Source organism: Macaca mulatta, chromosome 4 (assembly GCF_049350105.2).
Source record: "Macaca mulatta isolate MMU2019108-1 chromosome 4, T2T-MMU8v2.0, whole genome shotgun sequence".
Classification (NCBI taxonomy): Eukaryota; Metazoa; Chordata; class Mammalia; order Primates; family Cercopithecidae; genus Macaca; species Macaca mulatta.
This window is the reverse complement of record NC_133409.1, coordinates 107,178,833-107,198,809: the sequence shown is the minus strand read 5'-3', so window position 1 is coordinate 107,198,809 and position 19,977 is coordinate 107,178,833. Positions and strand designations below refer to the sequence as shown.

The window sequence follows — 19,977 nt, the reverse complement described above, 5'->3', positions numbered from 1 at the left end:
AAAGGAAACCCGGCTTGAATATGTGACAATGGCACACAATTTAGTCACAGAAATAACACATAAGCAGTCTTTTAATAAAGAAGCTAAAGGGTTATTTTTCACCCTCTGAAAAGCAAATTGTCTTAATTGGCTAAGATCAGAAAATATCGACAGGGTTCCAGAAGCAATATAATATTGGGACTTTAAACCAGTCCAAATTATCTTAGAAGTAAAAGAGAAAGATGGAGTCCATTAGCTCTATTTGAAAACAATAGTGGCAGTTGCAGTCGTGTGCTCAGAGTTCCTGTCTCTCTGCCAACAACGCCCGGATGGCTTCCCAAAACTGCGACCCAGCAGCCACTAGCGTCACAGCCGCCGGTAAAGGAGCCGAGCTGAGCGGGGGCGCCGCCCGGGGTCCCGTGGGCAAAAGGCTACAGCAGGAGCTGATGACCCTCGTGTCTGGCGATAAAGGGATTTCTGCCTTCCCTGAATCAGACAACCTTTTCAAATGGGTAGGGACCATTCATGGAGCAGCTGGAACAGTATATGAAGACCTGAGGTATAAGCTCTCACTAGAGTTCCCCGGTGGCTACCCTTACAATGCGCCCACGGTGAAATTCCTCACACCCTGCTACCACCCCAGCGTGGACACCCAGGGTAGCATATGCCTGGACATCCTGAAGGACAAGTGGTCTGCCCTATATGACGTCAGGACCATTCTGCTCTCCATCCAGAGCCTTCTAGGAAAACCCAACATTGATAGTCCCTTGAACACGCATGCTGCCGAGCTCTGGAAAAACCCCACAGCTTTTAAGAAGTACCTGCAATAAACCTACTCAAAGCAGGTCACCAGCCAGGAACCCTGACCCAGGCTGCCCAGCCTGTCCTCGTGTTGTCTTCTTAATTTTTCTTTAGATGGTCTGTCCTTTTTGTGATTTCTGTATAGGACTCTGTATCTTGAGCTGTGGTATTTTTGTTTTGTTTTTGTCTTTTAAATTAAGCCTCGGTTGAGCCCTTGTGATGTATATTAAGTAAAAGCATTTTGGTCCTTTTTAAAAAAAAAAAAATAGTAAGGCCGGTTTGTTACAGCAGGTGAAACTGTTTAAACCATTACTTCCTAATTGGGATCCTTTGCTTTCTCTGGCTTGTTGGGAAGCAGATTAACAGGTGATTTTAACTGTTTGTCCTGACTCAACACTTTTGCTTTAGACTTTGTAACTTACCTGGGCCTTTCAAAGCCAAAGTGCCTATATGAGTAATCCATATATTAAAGTACCCCAATTCTACACTGAGAGTTTACCCAGGGGCTAGTAGAGTTAGACATTAGAAGAGGTTTATCATGGTGAGGAAAAAGTGCATTTAGTTCACCGATATTATCTAGATGATGCTGATTTGTATGCTTCCAAATCTCAAAAGGCAACATTACCTTGATAAAGTCTAGTCTAGTCCTAAGTCTCACATGTAAGTAGACCCAGAGATTATAAGAATTTCCAGGTTTGTTTTTTGAGACTGAGTCTCACTCTGTCACCCAGGATGGAACACAGTGGCACAATCTTGGCTCACTGCAACCTCCACCTCCTGGGTTCAAGTAATTCTGGCTCAGCTTCCCTAGTAGCTGGGATTACAGGCACCCACCACCATGCCTGGCTAGCCAATTTTTAATGTTAAAAATAGGCCACATTTTCATTAAACTTGAGGAAAGCCATATCTAATGATTATCCAGAATGTCAGACTCTCCTGTGCATGGGGAATCGCTTCTTCCAAACACCAAGAAACATGGAAAGTCAAAATAATATTTAGAAAACAAAATGGTGACTATGAAGTTAAAATGAAAATTGGCGTATTCACGTGACAATTTTTTTCCAAGCTGTTATGAAAATTGACGAGCTAGACTCTTCCGACCACAGAAAATGCTAATCAAAGGATGAGACAGCTCAATGTTTACAAGCGAATGTATTTAATACCATAGGTTGAGACAGCTCAATGTTTACAAGCGAATGTATTTAATACCATAGGTTGAGCTCTTTAAGGAGCCAGTAACACCCTTTCCCTTCACCTTACCAGTAAGAAGTGAATACAGAGGTTATGTAGGGTTCAAATTTTTCACTTATTGCTGGATTGTGGATTTCAACATGGACTTGCAGCCATATTCAGTCTTCCTGTGTCTTCCCTTCAAGTCTAACCCTTGAGCTACCCTCCTGGAGAGTTGGGTCTACAAAGCAAGATATCACTAAGCCAACCGAAAGTGGATGTATTAGTCCGTTTTCATGCTGCTGATAAAGGCATACCCAGGACTGGGCAATTTACAAAGGAAAGAGGTTTAATGGAAAACTCACAGTTCCTTGTGGCTGGGGAAGCCTCACAATCACGGCAGAAGGCATGGAGGAGGAACTCACATCCTACGCGGATGACAGCAAGCAAAAACAGAGAGCCTATGCAGGCAAACTCCTGTTTATTTAAACCATCAGATCTCGTGAGCCTCACTCACTATCACGAGAACAGCACAGGAAAGACACGCCCCCATAATTCAATCACCTCCCACTGGGTTACAATTCAAGATGAGATTTAGGTGGGAACACAGAGCAAGAATATATCAGTGGTGTTGCAGCTACTGAACAATCTGTTTGCCAAAAAGCTTCCTGAGAGCTTCCAAAGCAGTGGTAGTTAAGGCTTGACTCTTGAAGATGGTCCTGATCCAGGTGTACCAACCACATAAAAAAGAAAGTCCAGAAAGGTCTCAGTGATTTATGCTCGGTCCCTTTCATTAATCTTGCCAATCATGTATCCATTCTTTACTGCTTGAAAAGAAGGGAGGGTAGAAAGTGGTGGTAGTGCAGAAGAAATAGCGGGAGCTCTGTTCCCAGTTCTTCTGAAGGAGCTGTTCTTGTTTTGTAAGTCTAAGTGAAAACATTACATCAAAGAGAATATAGCTCTTTCTTTGCTTTCTGCTCTGTGGAGCCAGGCAGGGTAGGAAAGGCAGATTCCAGGGATCGAAGAATTTAAAGCCAGAGTTATTGTTAACATTCCCATAGTGAAACACAGCTCCCCTTCACTAGCCCCACATGGTGCCCTATAGAACCCTGGAAGACCTTCCCAGGGGCACGTCACAACCTCACTGATGCAAAATGTCCTCTTTGGGACTACCAGAAGACACCATGTAGTAATCTTGTAGGTAGATGGCTGCTGAGTCACTATAATGAACATCTAAAATTTAACATCCTCTCCTTTTACTTTGTATTACCAATGATTGATTTTTTATCCTTTTTAAAAGAGTATAATATAACTTGGAAACATTTTGGCTAGATACAGCTCAGTGGACTTAAAACAATGTGCTATATTTGAAGAATTGGGCATCAAATTATTTTTGAAAAGCTTGCCAGTGACTTCAATAAGATGAGAACTATTAACATGAACTTTTAAAACAGCAAGTTTCGAACATTTTTTAGATGTTTCCTGCACCAGATGCTGTAGAGTACAATTTAGATCCTCCCTGAAGACCAAGGCGTTCTTTTCCTCAGGTGCTGAGAATCTTGCCTACTGAAGATTCACAGCTGAGTCCATCTACAAGCATTGCCCTTCACTTAAAAAAGCTGTTTCCCTCAATCCTGCCCAAACGATGTCCCATCCTGGGAGGCAGCCAATATCCAATGACTGATCATTGTGGAATTAACACGTCCTAACTCTCTTGCCTTAATTTGGGAAAACCCTTAAGGATCAGCTCAGCGCCAGTGTTTCCTGTAGGATCAATGTTGCAATAGCATTAAAATTCACCTTTTATTTTTTCCCCATCCTCATTGCTCTTGACTGCAATAAATTATAGTTGTAGACTGAAGAACAGGTCCAATTCTTCTTGCCTTTTCTTTCTTTCTTTCTTTTTCTTTCTTTCTTTCTTTGTTTTTTTTTTTTTTTGTTTTTTTTTTTTTTTTTTTAGACAGAGTCTTGTTCTGTTTCCCAGGCTGGAGTGTGGTGGTGTGATCCTGGCTCACTGCAACCTCTGCCTCCTGGGTTCAAGCAATCTTTTCTCCTGCTTCAGTCTCCCGAGTAGCTGAGATTACATTCACCTGCCACCATGCCCAGCGAATTTTTTGTATTTTATTAGAGACAGGGTTTTGCCATGTTGGCCAGGCTAGTCTCAAACTCCTGTTTGCCCGGGAGCTGGTATAATTTCAAGTCATCTGTTAGACATTCAAGTGGAATCTTAAGTAAATAATCTATTACTGCCTAGGACTAGGCAAGTTTGGAACAACCCTAAAACCAGTAGCACTCTTCCATCTAAAGAGGAAGTTCAAGTCCTGTAACCCTTCATCACGTAGTGTCAAGGCTAAGATACAGTTGGTTCTCAGTACTAGTGTAAAAGGTTTTGGAGATAAATGTTCTTGCTTCTGTGTAAACTGCCTATATTTGAGAGATCCTCCCATGGCCCTCCCTTTAGGATTGCTTGGTGCCTTTTTCCATTCTGTCTTCTCTCACATATATGGGGCAGAAGGATGAGCAAGAGCTCTCTACCACTTGTCAAGGCAAACACTGCCACTTTTAAAAAGCCAAACAAAGATCAAAGATCAGAATGAGATGCAAAGAAAAGAGGATATGGAGGGAATGTACTCTAGGTTTTATGGTATAGTATCCACAAGAATAATATTAAGAAGAGACAGTGAGGGTAAACTACTCTTCAAGACATTGTCAAGGAGATGAAGGCAGAAGATGAGACAAGAAACAAGGTATAGATGTTTTAAGTATAAAGGGATTCTGTGCTGCTTTGTTCCTAAAGATTACTCAAATTAGTTATTTTGTTGAAGGGCAGGCATCAGTAAGAAAAGACAGTTACAAGGTGGGAAATCAGGAGAGAGTAACTGATAAACAACTTCCTTAAAAAGCCTACATGGAAATAGACCAAAAGCACAGGGAAAGACATCAACTTTAAAGTGGAAGAATATTTCATCTTCTGAGACAGGCAATAAAAAGAGGGAATGTAAAGAGGTAGAAAAATTGGGGGGCTAAGAAAATTATGTATATTGAGAAATATACACAAATTTCTGAATAAAATCGGAATTGAATTTATCTGCTGAATGTGAGACAGGTCAAGGGAATGTTAGGGACGTAAGAAATGTGGAAAAGCTGAGGTGCATTTGCCCTAAAGGAGATAATAGGGGTTAATCAAGGGACTGAATAAACAATTTGCTAAACAATAGCAAGGATCTAGATAAGATTAAAGAGCTTGAATTTGTGATGTATTCATTCAACATAATTCTGTGATCAAGGGCTGACTTCTTAAAAAAAAATAAATTGAGGTGGTAGTTGGGTGCCTAGATTTGGAGAGTGACCAGAAAGGCAGCAAAAGTTTGGGTGATGGTGGGGCAGTTGGGAAGGTAGAGTACTAACAGGTGAGAGCGAATGCACAGTTGTATTAGATGATCAATGAATCCATGCTGAGTGAGATAGAATAGGAATAGAACAGAAAGAACAGCAAGAGCCAAGGAGCTAGATATCATACTGAAGGTTACAGCAAGAGCCACAAGTAGCTGGGAGAACCAGTAGGCTGGGAAGCTTAAATCAGGTGAGGACAATTAACTGAGAGCACTTTAGACAGGTTCTATTGTCAGACTGCAAGAGCTAGTTCCACCTTACTACCTTACTAAGAAGGAGATGAAGTAAATAGAATTGTTGTGAGAGTCCATACGTGAACACATTTAAAGTACTTAGGGGAGGGCCTGATATGTGCTGTTCACTCAATAAATGTTAAGCTATCATTATATTCCAGAGTTTACCATTGTAGAGGTTCCATAATCAAAACAGGTGAAGCATTACTCAAATTGATAATGCATAACTTACAATGATGTATCATTTTGCTAATGGAGAGGTATCATTGAGAATAGATGGCTTCATGCCATCAGGAAGCTGAGGTTTACTGAAGGCAAATGCCACTGTATGCATATAGAAACAATTTACTAAGAAATTCTATCTTCTGGAGCTCTACTCTCAGTGACTAGGAATGACAGAAAGAGGATATATTGATATTTATAAATTGAGGCATATTTAGTTGGGAAAAATTGTTTTTGCTTTTCCGATTAATTTTGCATTTGGGTGCCTCAAAACCACAGTATTAACTATATCCACCTGACAAATGACACATGCAATTAGTTCCACCATGAAAACTTCCACATTTCTGAGGGGTCCTGCATCAATGCCAGAATGATCTCTTCTATGCACTGTTCTACCAGGGTTTAGGAGTGCTGATTAAGTACATTTACAAAACCTTAAGCTCTCTCATTTAAACTGAGATATGAGTCTGATGTGCTTCTTAATAACATGTTATGAGAATTCAATTTCAGTAATAGATTAAGACATACCTCGGAAACATTTCACAAAATTAAAATGAAATTGATATACCAATTGAACTCATCAACTCAATATAACCATCATCTACACCTAAGGGCACACTAAATATCATTTCATGAGCAGGATGAAAAGAGAACTATTTCCAATCAGAATCTTACACAGTTTTAATGTGATTATATCCAGTTGACTAATTGTGTCATTTCCCTTTATGTTCATTCATTTAACAAATATGGATCTAGTGTTTGTTATGTGTAAGGTACATTCTAGTGGCTATGGGAAATAAGTGATATAAGTTGGGATAAAACTCCTAACTGGAAACTTGCCATCTGTGGGACAGACAGAAAAGTACATATGTTAAAAACTAGAATCAAGGGCAGAATGTATACATGGAAATACTAAAGAAGGAGCAATTGATCCTGACTGGGAAAATTTCATGGAGATAACCTAAACAAGACAAACATTCAAGAGGTAGAGATACTCCAGGCTAATGACTAATGAGAATAGAAGGACTGTGTAGAGCTGTGACATGGGGAATATTTGAGTCTTTAGGTGGCTTTGCAAATACCTGGCCTGTTCTCAAGAGAAAGAAATAAAGGTATTCAATTAGTAAAAGAGGAAGTCAAATTGTTCCTGTTTGCAGATGACATGATTGTATATTTTAAAAATCCCATCATCTCAGTCCAAAATCTCCTTAAGCTGATAAGCAACTTCAGCAAAGTCTCAGGATACAAAATCAATGTACAAAAATCACAAGCATTCTTATACACCAATAACAGACAAACAGAGAGCCAAATCACGAGTGAACTCCCATTCACAATAGCTTCAAAGAGAATCAAATACCTAGGAATCCAACTTACAAGAGATGTAAAGGACCTTTTCAAGGAGAACTACAAACCACCGCTCAACAAAATAAAAGAGGACACAAACAAATGGAAAAACATTCCATTCTCATGGATAGGAAGAATCAATATCGTGAAAACGGCCATACTGCCCAAGGTAATTTACGGATTCAATGACATCCTCATCAAGCTACCAATGACTTTCTTCACAGAATTGGAAAAACTACTTTAAAGTTCATATGGAACCAAAAAAGAGCCTGCATTGCTGGGACAATCCTAAGCAAAAAGAACAAAGATGGAGGCATCACGCTACCTAATTTCAAATTATACTACAAGGCTACAGTAACCAAAACAGCATGGTACTGGTACCAAAACAGAGATATAGACCAATGGAACAGAACAGAGGCCTCAGAAATAACACCACATACCTAAAACCATCTGATCTTTGACAAACCTAACGAAAACAAGAAATGAGGAAAGGATTCCCTATTTAGAAAATGGTGCTGGGAAAACTGGCTAGCCATATGTAGAAAGCTGAAACTGGATCCTTTCCTTACACCTTATACAAAAATTAATTCAAGATGGATTAGAGACTTAAATGTTAGACCTAAAACCATAAAAACCCTAGAAGAAAACCTAGGCAATACCATTCAGGACATAGGCATGGGCAAGGACTTCTTGACTAAAACACCAAAAGAAATGGCAACAAAAGCCCAAATTGACAAATGGGATCTAAATAAACTAAAGAGCTTCTGCACAGCAAAAGAAACTACCATCAGAGTGAACAGGCAACCTACAGAATGGGAGAAAATTTTTACAATCTACCCATCTGACAAAGGGCTAATATCCAGAATCTACAAAGAATTTAAATAAATTTACAAGAAAAAAATCAAACAACCCCATCAAAAAAGTGGGCAAAGAATATGAACAGACACTTCTCAAAAGAAGACATTTATGGAGCCAACAGACACATGAATAAATGCTCATCATCACTCACCATCAGAGAAATGCAAATCAAAACCACAATGAGATACAGTCTCACACCAGTTAGAATGGCGATCATTAAAAAGTCAGGAAACAACAGATGCTGGAGAGGATGTGGAGAAATAGGAACCCTTTTACACTGTTGGTGGGACTGTAAACTGGGTCAACCATTGTGGCAGATAGTGTGGTGATTCCTCAAGGATCTAGAACTAGAAATACCATTTGACCCAGCAATCCCATTACTGGGTATATACCCAAAGGATTATAAGTCATGCTGCTATAAAGATACCTGCACACGTATGTTTATTGTGGCATTATTCACAATAGCAAAGACTTGGAACCAACCCAAATGTTCATCAATGATAGACTGGATTAAGAAAATGTGGCACATATACACCATGGAATACTATGCAGCCATAAAAAAGGATGAGTTTGTGTCCTTTGTAGGGACATGGATGCAGCTGGAAACCATCATTCTTAGCAAACTATCACAAGAACAGAAAACCAAACACTGCATGTTCTCACTCATAGGTGGAAATTGAACAATGAGAACACTTGGACACAGTGTGGGGAATATCACACACTGGGGCCTGTTGTGGGTGGGGGAATGGGGGAGGGATAACATTAGGAGATATACTTAATGTAAATGACGAGTTAATGGGTGCAGCACACCAACATGGCCCATGTATACATATGTAACAAACCTGCATGTTGTGCACATGTACCCTAGAACTTGAAGTATAATAAAAAAGAAATACCTGGCCTGTTCAACAACTTCTGTGTTGACCAGCACTGTGTCAAATTCACATGTTTTTTTCTAAGTTTTCTTTATCTTTATTTTTTTAATTTTTATTTTTATTTTAAGTTTTGGGGTACATGTGACGGATGTGCAGGTTTGTTACATAGGTAAACATGTGCCATGGTGGTTTGCTGCACCTATCAACCCATCACCTAGGTATTAAGCCTAGCATGCGTTAGCTATTTTTCCTCATGATCTCCCTCCAAACCTCAACCCCCGACAGGCCCTGGTGTGTGTTTTTCCCCTCCCTGTGTCCATGTGTTCTCATTGTTCAGCTCCCACTTATAAGTGAGAATGTTCAGTGTTTAGTTTTCTGTTCCTGCATTAATTTGCTGAGGATAATGTCTTCCAGCTCCATCCACGTTCCTGCAAAGGACATGATCTCATTCCTTTTTTTGGCTGCATAGTATTCCACAGAAATTCACACATTTAAAAAGTAACCCCATTCCTGTCCCAATCTTTCTTAGATGCTACTTTATAGATAGTAACTGGCACCTTTTCTTTATAAATTCGATTTGGACTTTGATATGATATTTCTTTCATTCAAACATTAGAATGACCTCTCTTTCATTTTAATAATCATCCTTGAAATTTAAAAAGAATTTCCATGATTATGTTCACATATAATATATAAATGTTATTTATTTACATATCAATAATATTTAATGTAGCATATAAAAGATTTACTTGTTTTTCATAATTTGTATTTCAGAAAGTTTAATTGCCAAACTAAAAAAACTAATGTGTAATTACATTGTAATTTCAAAGTGTAATGTCTCCTTAATCAAAAGTTTTTTTAAGATTCTAGGAGATTCTAGAATGAACTGACTTCTTACTCCCTGTAAATCATTATTCCGGAGTGATTCTAATTTTATTCTCCTTCTACCACAGCCTCATTTTAATTCAGTCATAAGTTTATTTAGTCTATACCAGTGTAAGACTTGATGGTATACATTATCTTGCTGTACAAAAGCAACATTAAAAAGTACTTACTCTACTGTAGGTAACATTTATTCTCCCTTTTCATAGACTCTACTTTGCATTCCATGACCTCTTACAGATAGGGCTTATGTTGACAGCACATATTCATTCTTCTGTGATCATACGACACCAGAGTCTTATGCAGACAAATGTTATATCATTCCCAGAAGATATCCACCAGAGCTAGATTTCTTTGCACTGCAAAAGCTAATCTTTTACTTTCATTATCTAGTAGTGTTACTGCAGATTTCAACTTGATGTCAGCCTTTGATGTTACCTGTAAAATCTTCACTGTTTCAATAGTATAATTGCTTCTTGCTTAAATTCTGGCAGAACAAATGATAACTTGATTCTCACTACAATTCCCATTGCTGGCTCTATTTGGTTTATATAAAAAAACTATTAGGCTTTATTTTTTCAACTTAAAAATCAAAATTCAAGTATATAGCCTTATTCAATCCAAGGACAAAACAATGTTAACAAAAGAACTAGAGAAACATTTCCCAATTTTAATGAAATTGGAATTCCAAAGTGCCCTGAGCAAATAATAAAGCTCTTGTAGAAAATGATTAGAAAGGTTATTTTAAATGTATTTTGCTAATAAAACTTATAAGTGGCAAATAGAAAGACAACTTATTACACTTTCTCACAGTTATGTCAGGAAGATGAATAAGTAGCTGAATGGCTTTCTCAGCTGAAATTTAGCATGAAAATTATACCTGAATGGCATGAGTGCAGGGTCCCAGAAAAAGAACCTAAAGAGTGCTGCTCCATCTTGGAACTGAGGAGTTTTAGGCCAGTCCCTATTTTCTCCTGCACAAAGTAGTGGTGAGATCTCCTCTATCTGATTCCCTAATAAATAAAGAGCTTATATGATGGATTTGCAAATATTTTTTAGCCCATACTAGTAAAAATACCACACACTCTTCACACTACAAAAAAAAAAAAAAAACTCACCAATTGGAATGGGAAGATTGGTGTTGACTTGCCTGCTTCCCCTTTCTAGATTTTATTAAAATTGTAAATATCTCCATCTGTTATCAAAACAAAGGAAGGAAAGGAAGTGTTATCTGTAAAATCTTCACTATTTCAACAGCGTAATCACTTCTTTCTTAAATTCTGGAAAGAAGGAGAAAAAAAGGAAGTGTAATTCTGAAATGTTTATGGTAATAGAGAAGGGCACTAAATTCCTGAAGGACATTTAATGTTTACTAGTAATCCCTGGATGAGGAACTTAGAGAGTCTTTGTCTTAATAAAGCCAGAACATAATTTTAATCTACTTATGTGAAAATGAAAATTAATCATAGACACAGCTAGAGAAGTAATATGCTTAGTTACTTTTTAAGGACTCAGTAGGACTCCTTGTGCCCTTTCCTGTTAACAGTGTACACTCATAGGCACCAAAGATAACATGACTGATCACAATAAGGAAAAGAAAACTCACTTAGCCTAAAGTCCCAGTGGCTTCCACTGACAAATCCTCTACAGAAAAATTAAAAAATAACAAAATGAATGTTTGTTTGATTTTTTTTCCTTTCGATTTGAAGGCAGAGGTAACAAGGTAGAGTATTCAAATTAACAGACACTTGAAAGATGAAGAAAATTAAAATAATTTTAATAATAATCTACACTTAAATAGTTCCTTAAATTAATAATTACTAGAATATACCTATTTAGTTGACTTTAAATAAGACATTTTTATTCCATTTAGACTTAACCTCTAGATTTCACTGCATGCACCTATTTCACTTATGTGGTAATATCCAAAAGATACCAAGTAAGCATACAGATAAAGAGATAATAGATAAATAGATAATTAATCATTTCATTTCTCACAACAACCATTTAACAAACCACCTTCTAAGTAAACCAGCATGAAAAAAAAAAAATCAAATCCCAGAGATGCATACAACCAGCCTAAAATACAGTAAGCTTTCTTTTTTCCTTCCCATGCAATAATAATTTACTCTCTGCCATTTGTTATACTCTGGATCCCACAAGAATAAAAACAACCTTTGGAAATAGACCATGCAGTCAGCAAGTACAGCACAGTGAACAGAACACTTAAAATTATGAGTCTAAGGAATGGGTCAGCAATATTCTCCCCTTTTGGCTTTTACTATCTCCTAACATTCTTATGATATCCCTTTTTATGAAGTTCGTGCACTCAGTTATTCATCTGAACTCAACATCTCAAACATGAATGGAAAACAAAACCATCACAGTCTTTTGAATCAAACCAGTTTCTATAAATGCTGCAGATTATTACAGCAGAAATCATTTCTTCTACAAGAATTAACATACATTAGATCACACAAGATAGATGATTATACCCAAAGATTTTAGAAGTTATCCACTCTTTCTCAGTTTCTACTGTAAGTGTGCTGTCTTCATCACAGGCATTCACACATCATTCTCTCTCCCATCCTGTATTAGCAAATCCCATTGCCATCCTCTGGAAGACTGAGGATCCCAACATCATTAAAAGAGTTACTGTGTTCTTTCCCTCATAGAGTTCTGTCTTCATTCCATTTTTATCTTTTCTGCAAAGTTCATGCTCCCATTATTTCTTATCTAAACTATAGTGACAACTTTGCAGTTAGTGTTTATGTCTGATCGCTCCCCTTCTGACTCATCCTGTGCATTGCTGCTAACAGTCATGTTATTAAAACAATAACTTGTGAATTTCAAGCTCAAAATTCTTACATGATTTCTCATTCAATACAAAATAAAATACAATCTCATCAACCCAGAATTCAAAGTCCTCTACAATATGAAACAGTCTTCTTAACAACTATTTGCTGCTGAACACACATACACATCCACATACTATACTGCTCTTAATTCCTTCAGTCTATACTTTAGAACTCTGTGTGACTTTTATTAAGCTATTGTTTAAGCTAAAAGCTCTTCTTCCAGGCCCTCTCTGTTCCTTAACAGTTCAAATGCCACTTTTTCTTATATCCATTAGTTGATTTTTTTTCTTGAATTTTTATTGTACTTTAATTCTACCTTTATGTTGATGCTGAACACTGCTTTTTCTATAACATATGTGAGTGCATACATATGTATTATATATGGATTTTTTAGCTTCTTAAAAGTTAAGAACTATGTCATAGTAATCTTGACGTAGAAGAGTCTAAAAAGTACTTATTAATTTCTATTGCAAGTTGGTAATAAGGCAATGATATTTTCCCTAAAGAAAAATTAGAGTAGAACTTTCTTTTAATTTGTTGATATTTTGACTAACTGACTTGCAAAATGGGAGTTGGAGTATAGGGTTGAGAAGAGGGTAGATTAATGCAACTGTAGAAATACTTAGAAAACAGGGGCAAAAAGAGGAAAGCCTAATTACTTGAGCCCAGAAGTATTTTGTGAAAAAAAAATACTTTCACTTAAATATGACTGAATCCAGCTATTCTTCCTTTTCAGGTAAGTTAGAAAAAAGAATATTTCTGTATTAGTCAGGGTTCTCCAGAGAGAGAGAACCAAAAAAGGATGGATGGATGGATGGATGGATGGATGGATGGATGGATGGATGGACGGATGATAGATGAGAGAGAATTTATTAGGGCAATTGGCTCACATGATTATGGAGGCTGAGAAGTCCCACAACAGGCAGGCTTCAAGCTGGAGACCCACAGAAACCAGTAGCGAGGCTTAGACCAAGCCTGAAAACCTCAGAACTAGAGAAGGTGACAGTGTAGCTCTCAGTCTAAGGCCAAAGGCCTGAAAAACCGGAAGCTGCTGACATAAGTCCTGGAGTTGAAAGACTGGAGAGCCTGGAGTTCTGATGTTCAAGGGCAGGAGAAGAAGGATGCCCCAGATCCAGGAGAGAGAGAAAGAGAAAGAGAATTTGCCTTTCCTCAGTCATTTTGTTGTGTCAGGGCCCCCAGATGATTGATGGTCCCTATTTACATTTCCTGGATCTTCCCCACTCAGTCCAATGACTCACACACCAATCTCCTCTGGAAACACCCTCACAAACACATCCAGAAATAACCCTTTACCAGCTCTTTAAAGAGGATAGCTAAAACTAACCATCACAATGTCTATTCGGTTTAGTTTGCATCACAGTCTCTCGGCTACTTCTGTTTCTTCAATAATGTTGCTAGTGAAGGGCATGCTACAATTAAGGATAGACTGGAAATCTAAAACCTAAAGGTGAAGAGGAATAGTCCCCAAACACATGAACTCAATTATACTTCTAGTCCTAAAAGTCAATTTCAAAGAGTATTATGTTTTCAGATTCCTAAAGTCATGTGTCTTTAATTATTAATGGTTCTTTATAGATTAAATGAATCTTCACTTCTAGTATGGTTGAATATTATTCATTCTTCAGTTCATTGCCAGAAAGCCAAGTGCAGTAAGTCTTTTCAGGTTTAAACCCTCTGATCAAGGCATAAAGTTTATGTGACTAAACTAAGACCACGATTTTCTAGAATCAGAAATTTAGAAACAGACAGATAATGACTTATTCATTAATTTTAGAAAATTTTGTCTTTATCTAAAACATATGTTTCTTGACTGTGATTAATAGGGACAATTTTATTCATTTCAAAAATGAAAATGATACAAGAAAAGCAAGTAAAAATCCAAGCATTATTAAATGACACAATGAAGCTTCATAGCACATTCAAGTTTAATACAACTTTAGAATTTTATGAATCTAGGTTACTTGCTAGGGATCAGGGAGCAAATTCAATTTTATGTGTTACTATAACCCAGAATCTAAATGTTCTTGCTATCCTGTACAAATATAGGTTGTGTATTTTGAAGAGTGCATTTTCTGATTATTTTTATTTTTATTTATTTATTTTTTCGTGGAGAAAGACTGCAATTTAGCTTGAAATTGCATGACTCAGTCTTTCATGGAATTGCAGTTGAGTGTATAGGCTCTTCACTATGCATAGGAAGCCAGCCATTGTGCCACGGGGAGGTATTTTGTCACTTAACAACCTACTATAGAAGTGAACAAGAAAGCAAATTTTTCATGTCTCTCTTTTTTTTTTTTTTTTTTTTTTTAGTATTTCACTGAAACCTACAAACCATTATATTGTAAATATATCCTTTAGCACATAACCAATATATTTCTTTTCTGTCTCTAACTCCAGTAACTTCTGTCTTTGTTGAGAGGACAGCATGTCACCAGTGCCTTTTGGGAGTATACAATTTATCTGTATAACATTTTGGTGCAGAGAATTGTCTATTGGTCTTTCCTCCTATTGGTTTAGAGCAAAATAAGGGGTGTATACAATGTAAGTTCGAAGACTTGTCATTATAAAAGGGAATGGAAATGAACACAAAGCCTGTAAATTTTTATAATAAGAGTTTGAATTGATCTCAAAGTAGAGAAACAGAATTAGTTATCAACATTTAAAAAGCAAAGAAAAAGCAACAGTAAACTAACCACATTTATAACTGTTGCTCTATCAACTTTCAATTTTGCTAGGCAACTGTTGAAGAGAACACTGAATTTTGTACAGTAGAACAATACCTCCCTCAAAGGGCTGTTGAGAGGATTCAGTGAGATACATTTCTAAAGCATGTGATAAATAGCAGCTGAGGGAAGTAGTAGTAACTGTAATCAAAAGGCTGGGATCTCGGGATCCTTTTGATCACCTAATAGCAGCCTCAAGCATGTCATTTAACCTGCCTAACCTTCAGGCTCCTCAAAGGTAGGAGAAAATATAATCCCTACTATGTAGACTTTCCCCACATTGTTATGAAATCAAATAAGAGAAGTAGATAGAAATATCTTCAAGAGTATAACTAGTTGTACAAATATAAGATATCGTTATTTATATCTGATAATTCAACATTACACCCGATACAGAAATCCTTTCTAAGTATCTCTGGAATATAATCATTCAGATCACACTTGCATAGCAAAAATGATTAGTAGTAGCTCCCTACTTACAGTTCCAGCCAGCGCAAGACAAACAGGGATGTGTACTCATAGACATTAAAGTGTTTGTAATTTACTTTTCCCTCTTCCTACTGATATTTCCTTATTGTCAGTGGCCCAGAATCTATCTTAGTGGATGGTCAATGGTAGAGTTAGAAAACAAGGGCATGGGATGCATCCCAAGTCTTTCATCTTTTTAATATTCATAGACAACCAAGAGCTGACCACATACATCAATTCAAGATTAAAAACATGAAAGTTGAAAGGAAAAGAAATCTATAAGCAATTACCACCTTCCAAGTCTTATCCTGATATTACAGACAGAGTATCTTAGGAGTTGGTCTGATTAAGGAAATACTTGGTACTCCATCAAAACTTCTTCTTACTTATTTGGTTATCACACTCTCACTCGCCCTAATGAAAATAATTTTCTTTCTGTTTCAGGCATGTGCATCTTTTGTTAAAGTTAAATACACCATGAGTAATATAAAATCAAATAACCAGATAGATGATAAAGCCATAAAGAGACAGACAGAAAGATAACGATTTCAAATGCTTTTAGAGTCTACTAATATTGGTGAATTTCTAAGATTTAGTTAATACATCAGGAAACTGAGAAATTAGGCCACCTCTTCATTTTCTTTGAAACCTAATTGGCATATTGATCTGTGTTGAGTTGCAGGTTTAAAAAGGAGCCATATGCCAATTAGAACTGTGACAGTGGAATAACTGCCTGTATACCCCATTAGGGAGCTGTTTATGCATGAAAGTAAGTGTTGCTCTTCACCTTAAACATAAATAATTACATTCTAACTATAAGGTAAGCAAGAATTGCATAATAGTATATTGCTGCTATGCTGTTAAACAGTCACTTAAATGTTGTACTATTTGACAGCTATATGGCATAATTACATGCTAGATGAGAACATTCACTTTACAAAGTGCATGTATTTTTAAAAAGTTGAGTATTTTTTGAAAAAATCAAGCATTTTAAAATAATGTCTTACTGAGCTGAACTGAACACTGCAACTAGCAATGAAACCAAGACATCACTGAACAGCAGCTAAAGATGATGTGACTGTGAAGTAAAATCTCCACAAACTAAAGTTGGATCAACATCCATCTTGATCCAAAATTTTCCTAGCATCAGGCTGGATGTGTGGTAGATAATCAGGAAAGACTAAAATTTTTTAGACATAAAGAGCTCAGTGCTAAATTTTCAGTATTAAATATATCTGCCTTATTATTCACTCAAGCTAGGCATAAATGAAATCTACGATTGAACTAAGACTGAAACAAATTGGGAAGTTTAATTGATGTAGAAATTTGAAAGAGTTGGTCAGAGTTTTGAGATAAATCTTTTTAATTATCATTATCAAGTAAATGTGACACATATAATGGTCTGAGGAAACCCTAGTATGTCCTCCAGCAAAGCTTATCCCTACAAATCACCTTGTTTAGAAAATGACATTTGCTGGAATGGAAATGTGGTTGTTGAATAAAGCATTTTAGAACACAGAAAATTAGAACCAACCTATTTTCTTTTCAGTTGACCTGTTTAATGAGGAGTAATAGCCTCAGATTAAAATACAAAAATGTAATTTTAAGCATAAAATGGTATGTATTTTTAATTCAGAAGGAAATAAATAAAAATAAAATCCAATAGATTCACTAAAATGATACTACTTTTCCATTTGAATAAGTTAGCTACGTTCAGATCATTTTTTTGTTTCAAAGTTTCCTGAAGAGAAACAAAGTTGGGTCTAACAATCAGGATGCTACTCTGTTTTTCAAATCTGAAATCAAAGTTGGGTCTAACAATCAGGATGCTACTCTGTTTTTCAAATCTGAAATGTATTCATTGTTCCCATCTGCAGCTGAGGACCTGGGCAGCACACTGCCACATATATTAGATGTAGATGCATGACAGATCCTCCGTACAGATGAAGCCTGAGAGTCCCTAAGTGGCCTGAGGAATCACTCAGCAGAGTACAGGAGATCATATTACTCAAGAAAGGTGACCGCAAGGTCTCAGTTATCATTACAGCATTTTCTTACTCCAGCCATCAGTCACAGCTGTGTCGTACCTGACCGTGTTAATACCAGGGCTCATTTTATTGCATTGGAAAACTCAGTTGTAGAATGAGGAAGCAGAGGTTTAGAAATATATTAGCAATCTTTATCTTCACCCTGGACTCTACTTAAATTAATAAGGTAATGTTTTACTTGCAGTGACAATAATTAATAAAGAAGCCTTTATCTCTAGGAGAAACGTGAGAAAGCTGCCTTTAGATTTTAGACTCATATTTCTAATGCTGATTCGTCCTTGGACAGCTATGTAGCATGGTTGGCTACATATTAGTTGGAAGAAATAGAATACTGAAATCATGAAAATGAAGGCATGAAGTTAAGTGTGTATGTCTCTGTGTGTCTGTGTATACGTATGTGTGCTAAAAAAGAAAAAAAGATAAATCATTTTTTAAAACAAAACGGATAATCAATAAAATTAAGTATGTATGTCATTTAATGGAATTCACATATTTTAGGGTAGGGAATAGCACAGATGTAATAGAAGAGGTACATAATACACTGGAAAACTAAATTCAAAGGCAAGTAAGTGACAGAACTGAGATTAGAACTTGAATCTTGTGAGTGTAAACACATTTCCCTTATACTACACTAGGACCCCTTCAGAAAGTACTGTTTCGAGTTAATAGGACAGTAATCTCAGGTTGTAACTCCCCTTTATTTAAATAAAGCAAAGCCCTCTAGTGAATATCTTTTTTTTTTTTTTTTTTTTTTGGAGACAGAGTCTTGCTCTGTCGCCCAGGCTGGAGTGCAGTGGTGTGATCTTGGCTCACTGCAAGCTCCGGCTCCTGGGTTCACGCCATTCTCCTGCCTCAGCCCTAGTAGCTGGGACTACAAGCACCCACCACGATCAGCTAATTTTTTTGTATTTTTGGTAGAGACGAAGTTTCACCGTGTCAGCCAGGATGGTCTCGATCTCCTGACCTCATGATCCACTCGCCTTGACCTCCCAAAGTGCTGGGATTACAGGCGTGAGCCACCGAAACCGGCCTCTAGTGGCTATCTTTAAAACAGCATTCAATTAAACTTACCAGGTCATCTTGACTCTAAAGATGGGTGCTAAAATATCACCTTACTATGTGGAAACAGTGGGACAATGGCTATTGAATGACAAAACTCTAATATACCACTGCAATTAAATAGTGTCATATAGAAGGAATTACGCTGGTGTCAAGGCCTAAGTTCTTGCCCCAATCTACAGTTGCCATCTAACTACATTGTGCACCTTACCATCATGAAACTCGATAAATAACTACTCAGACTGATAATAAGCAAAAGCCATTAGACTTTTCTTCAAAAATACATTGAGGACTCTTCACACTCTTCAATCTTCAATGTTCTCAACAGTTGCTCCGTGTCTTGCAGATGAGTCTTTGTTTGTTTTAGTTCTTTTTAGTTCTTTTCTTCTTCTTTCTGAGATGTTTGTCCATATTAACAATTCCTTCCTTTTATAACAGCTCCCTAGAGAAGCTCTGTGGCCTTTTCTCCCATTGCACCCTCTTCACATTGGAATAAAATTGCCTGGTTTTCCATCTGCATAAAATCATCTCTGAAATCCGAATTCTACATATCACTCAGGACCTATTCCTATGCTATATTTTTCACAAGACTTTTGCTGGTCCTCCCAGCCAGTGCTTCCTCCATTCATGGAACTTCCATAGCATTCAATCCATGCCTCTTTCAAGATAATTACAATTTTCTGTGAATATGCACTTGTCCCCAAAAGAGGATTGCACACAACACTACCACTACTACCACCACCACCACTACTGCTAATTGTTTCTTAGTGTTCCAGTAACAAATCTAGTCATCTACCATGCAACATCTCCTTGCTGGCCCTAATATATAATGTTCATCTTTGGTGCCACCACTGCTACTGTGCTTTCCCACTAGCTAACATCTGAATCCTCTTTGGAACCTTTGAGGTACCTGCTGCCTGATGTTCCATGTCCAACTAAAAGAGAATATTTTAAGGCTCTTTTGTATTACACTCAGATACAGGGCCACCAAATTAGTTATCAGGCCCTAATACTTACCTAGAGGCATCGTATGTGGTATCTAC

At 37.1% G+C, this 19,977-nt stretch overlaps 1 protein-coding gene across 3 annotated transcripts; it reads left to right on the top strand.

Annotated features, from left to right (window-relative positions):
- Positions 1 to 308: 308 nt before the first annotated feature.
- On the top strand, positions 309 to 809 carry LOC718210 (ubiquitin-conjugating enzyme E2 C-like). Of its 3 annotated transcripts, none has more exons than XM_078001074.1 (2): positions 309 to 441; positions 523 to 809. In XM_078001074.1, the coding sequence occupies exons 1-2, from the start codon at positions 309 to 311 to the stop codon at positions 807 to 809; spliced, it is 420 nt and encodes a 139-aa protein (XP_077857200.1). The 3 variants fall into 3 exon arrangements, with proteins under 3 accessions (XP_077857200.1, XP_077857201.1, XP_077857202.1); XM_078001075.1 differs by having other exon boundaries at positions 309 to 538; positions 623 to 809; XM_078001076.1 differs by having other exon boundaries at positions 309 to 521; positions 724 to 797.
- The last annotated feature ends 19,168 nt before the right edge of the window (positions 810 to 19,977 follow it).

What these genes read in the sequence shown, in the direction of transcription:
- LOC718210 (XM_078001074.1), top strand. Translation starts at nt 309, where the DNA reads ATGGCTTCCCAAAACTGCGACCCAGCAGCCACTAGCGTCACAGCCGCC. An exon ending in GCTGATGACCCTCGTGTCTG is followed by an intron (nt 442 to 522) that starts GCGATAAAGGGA and finishes CAGCTGGAACAG; the next exon opens with TATATGAAGACCTGAGGTAT.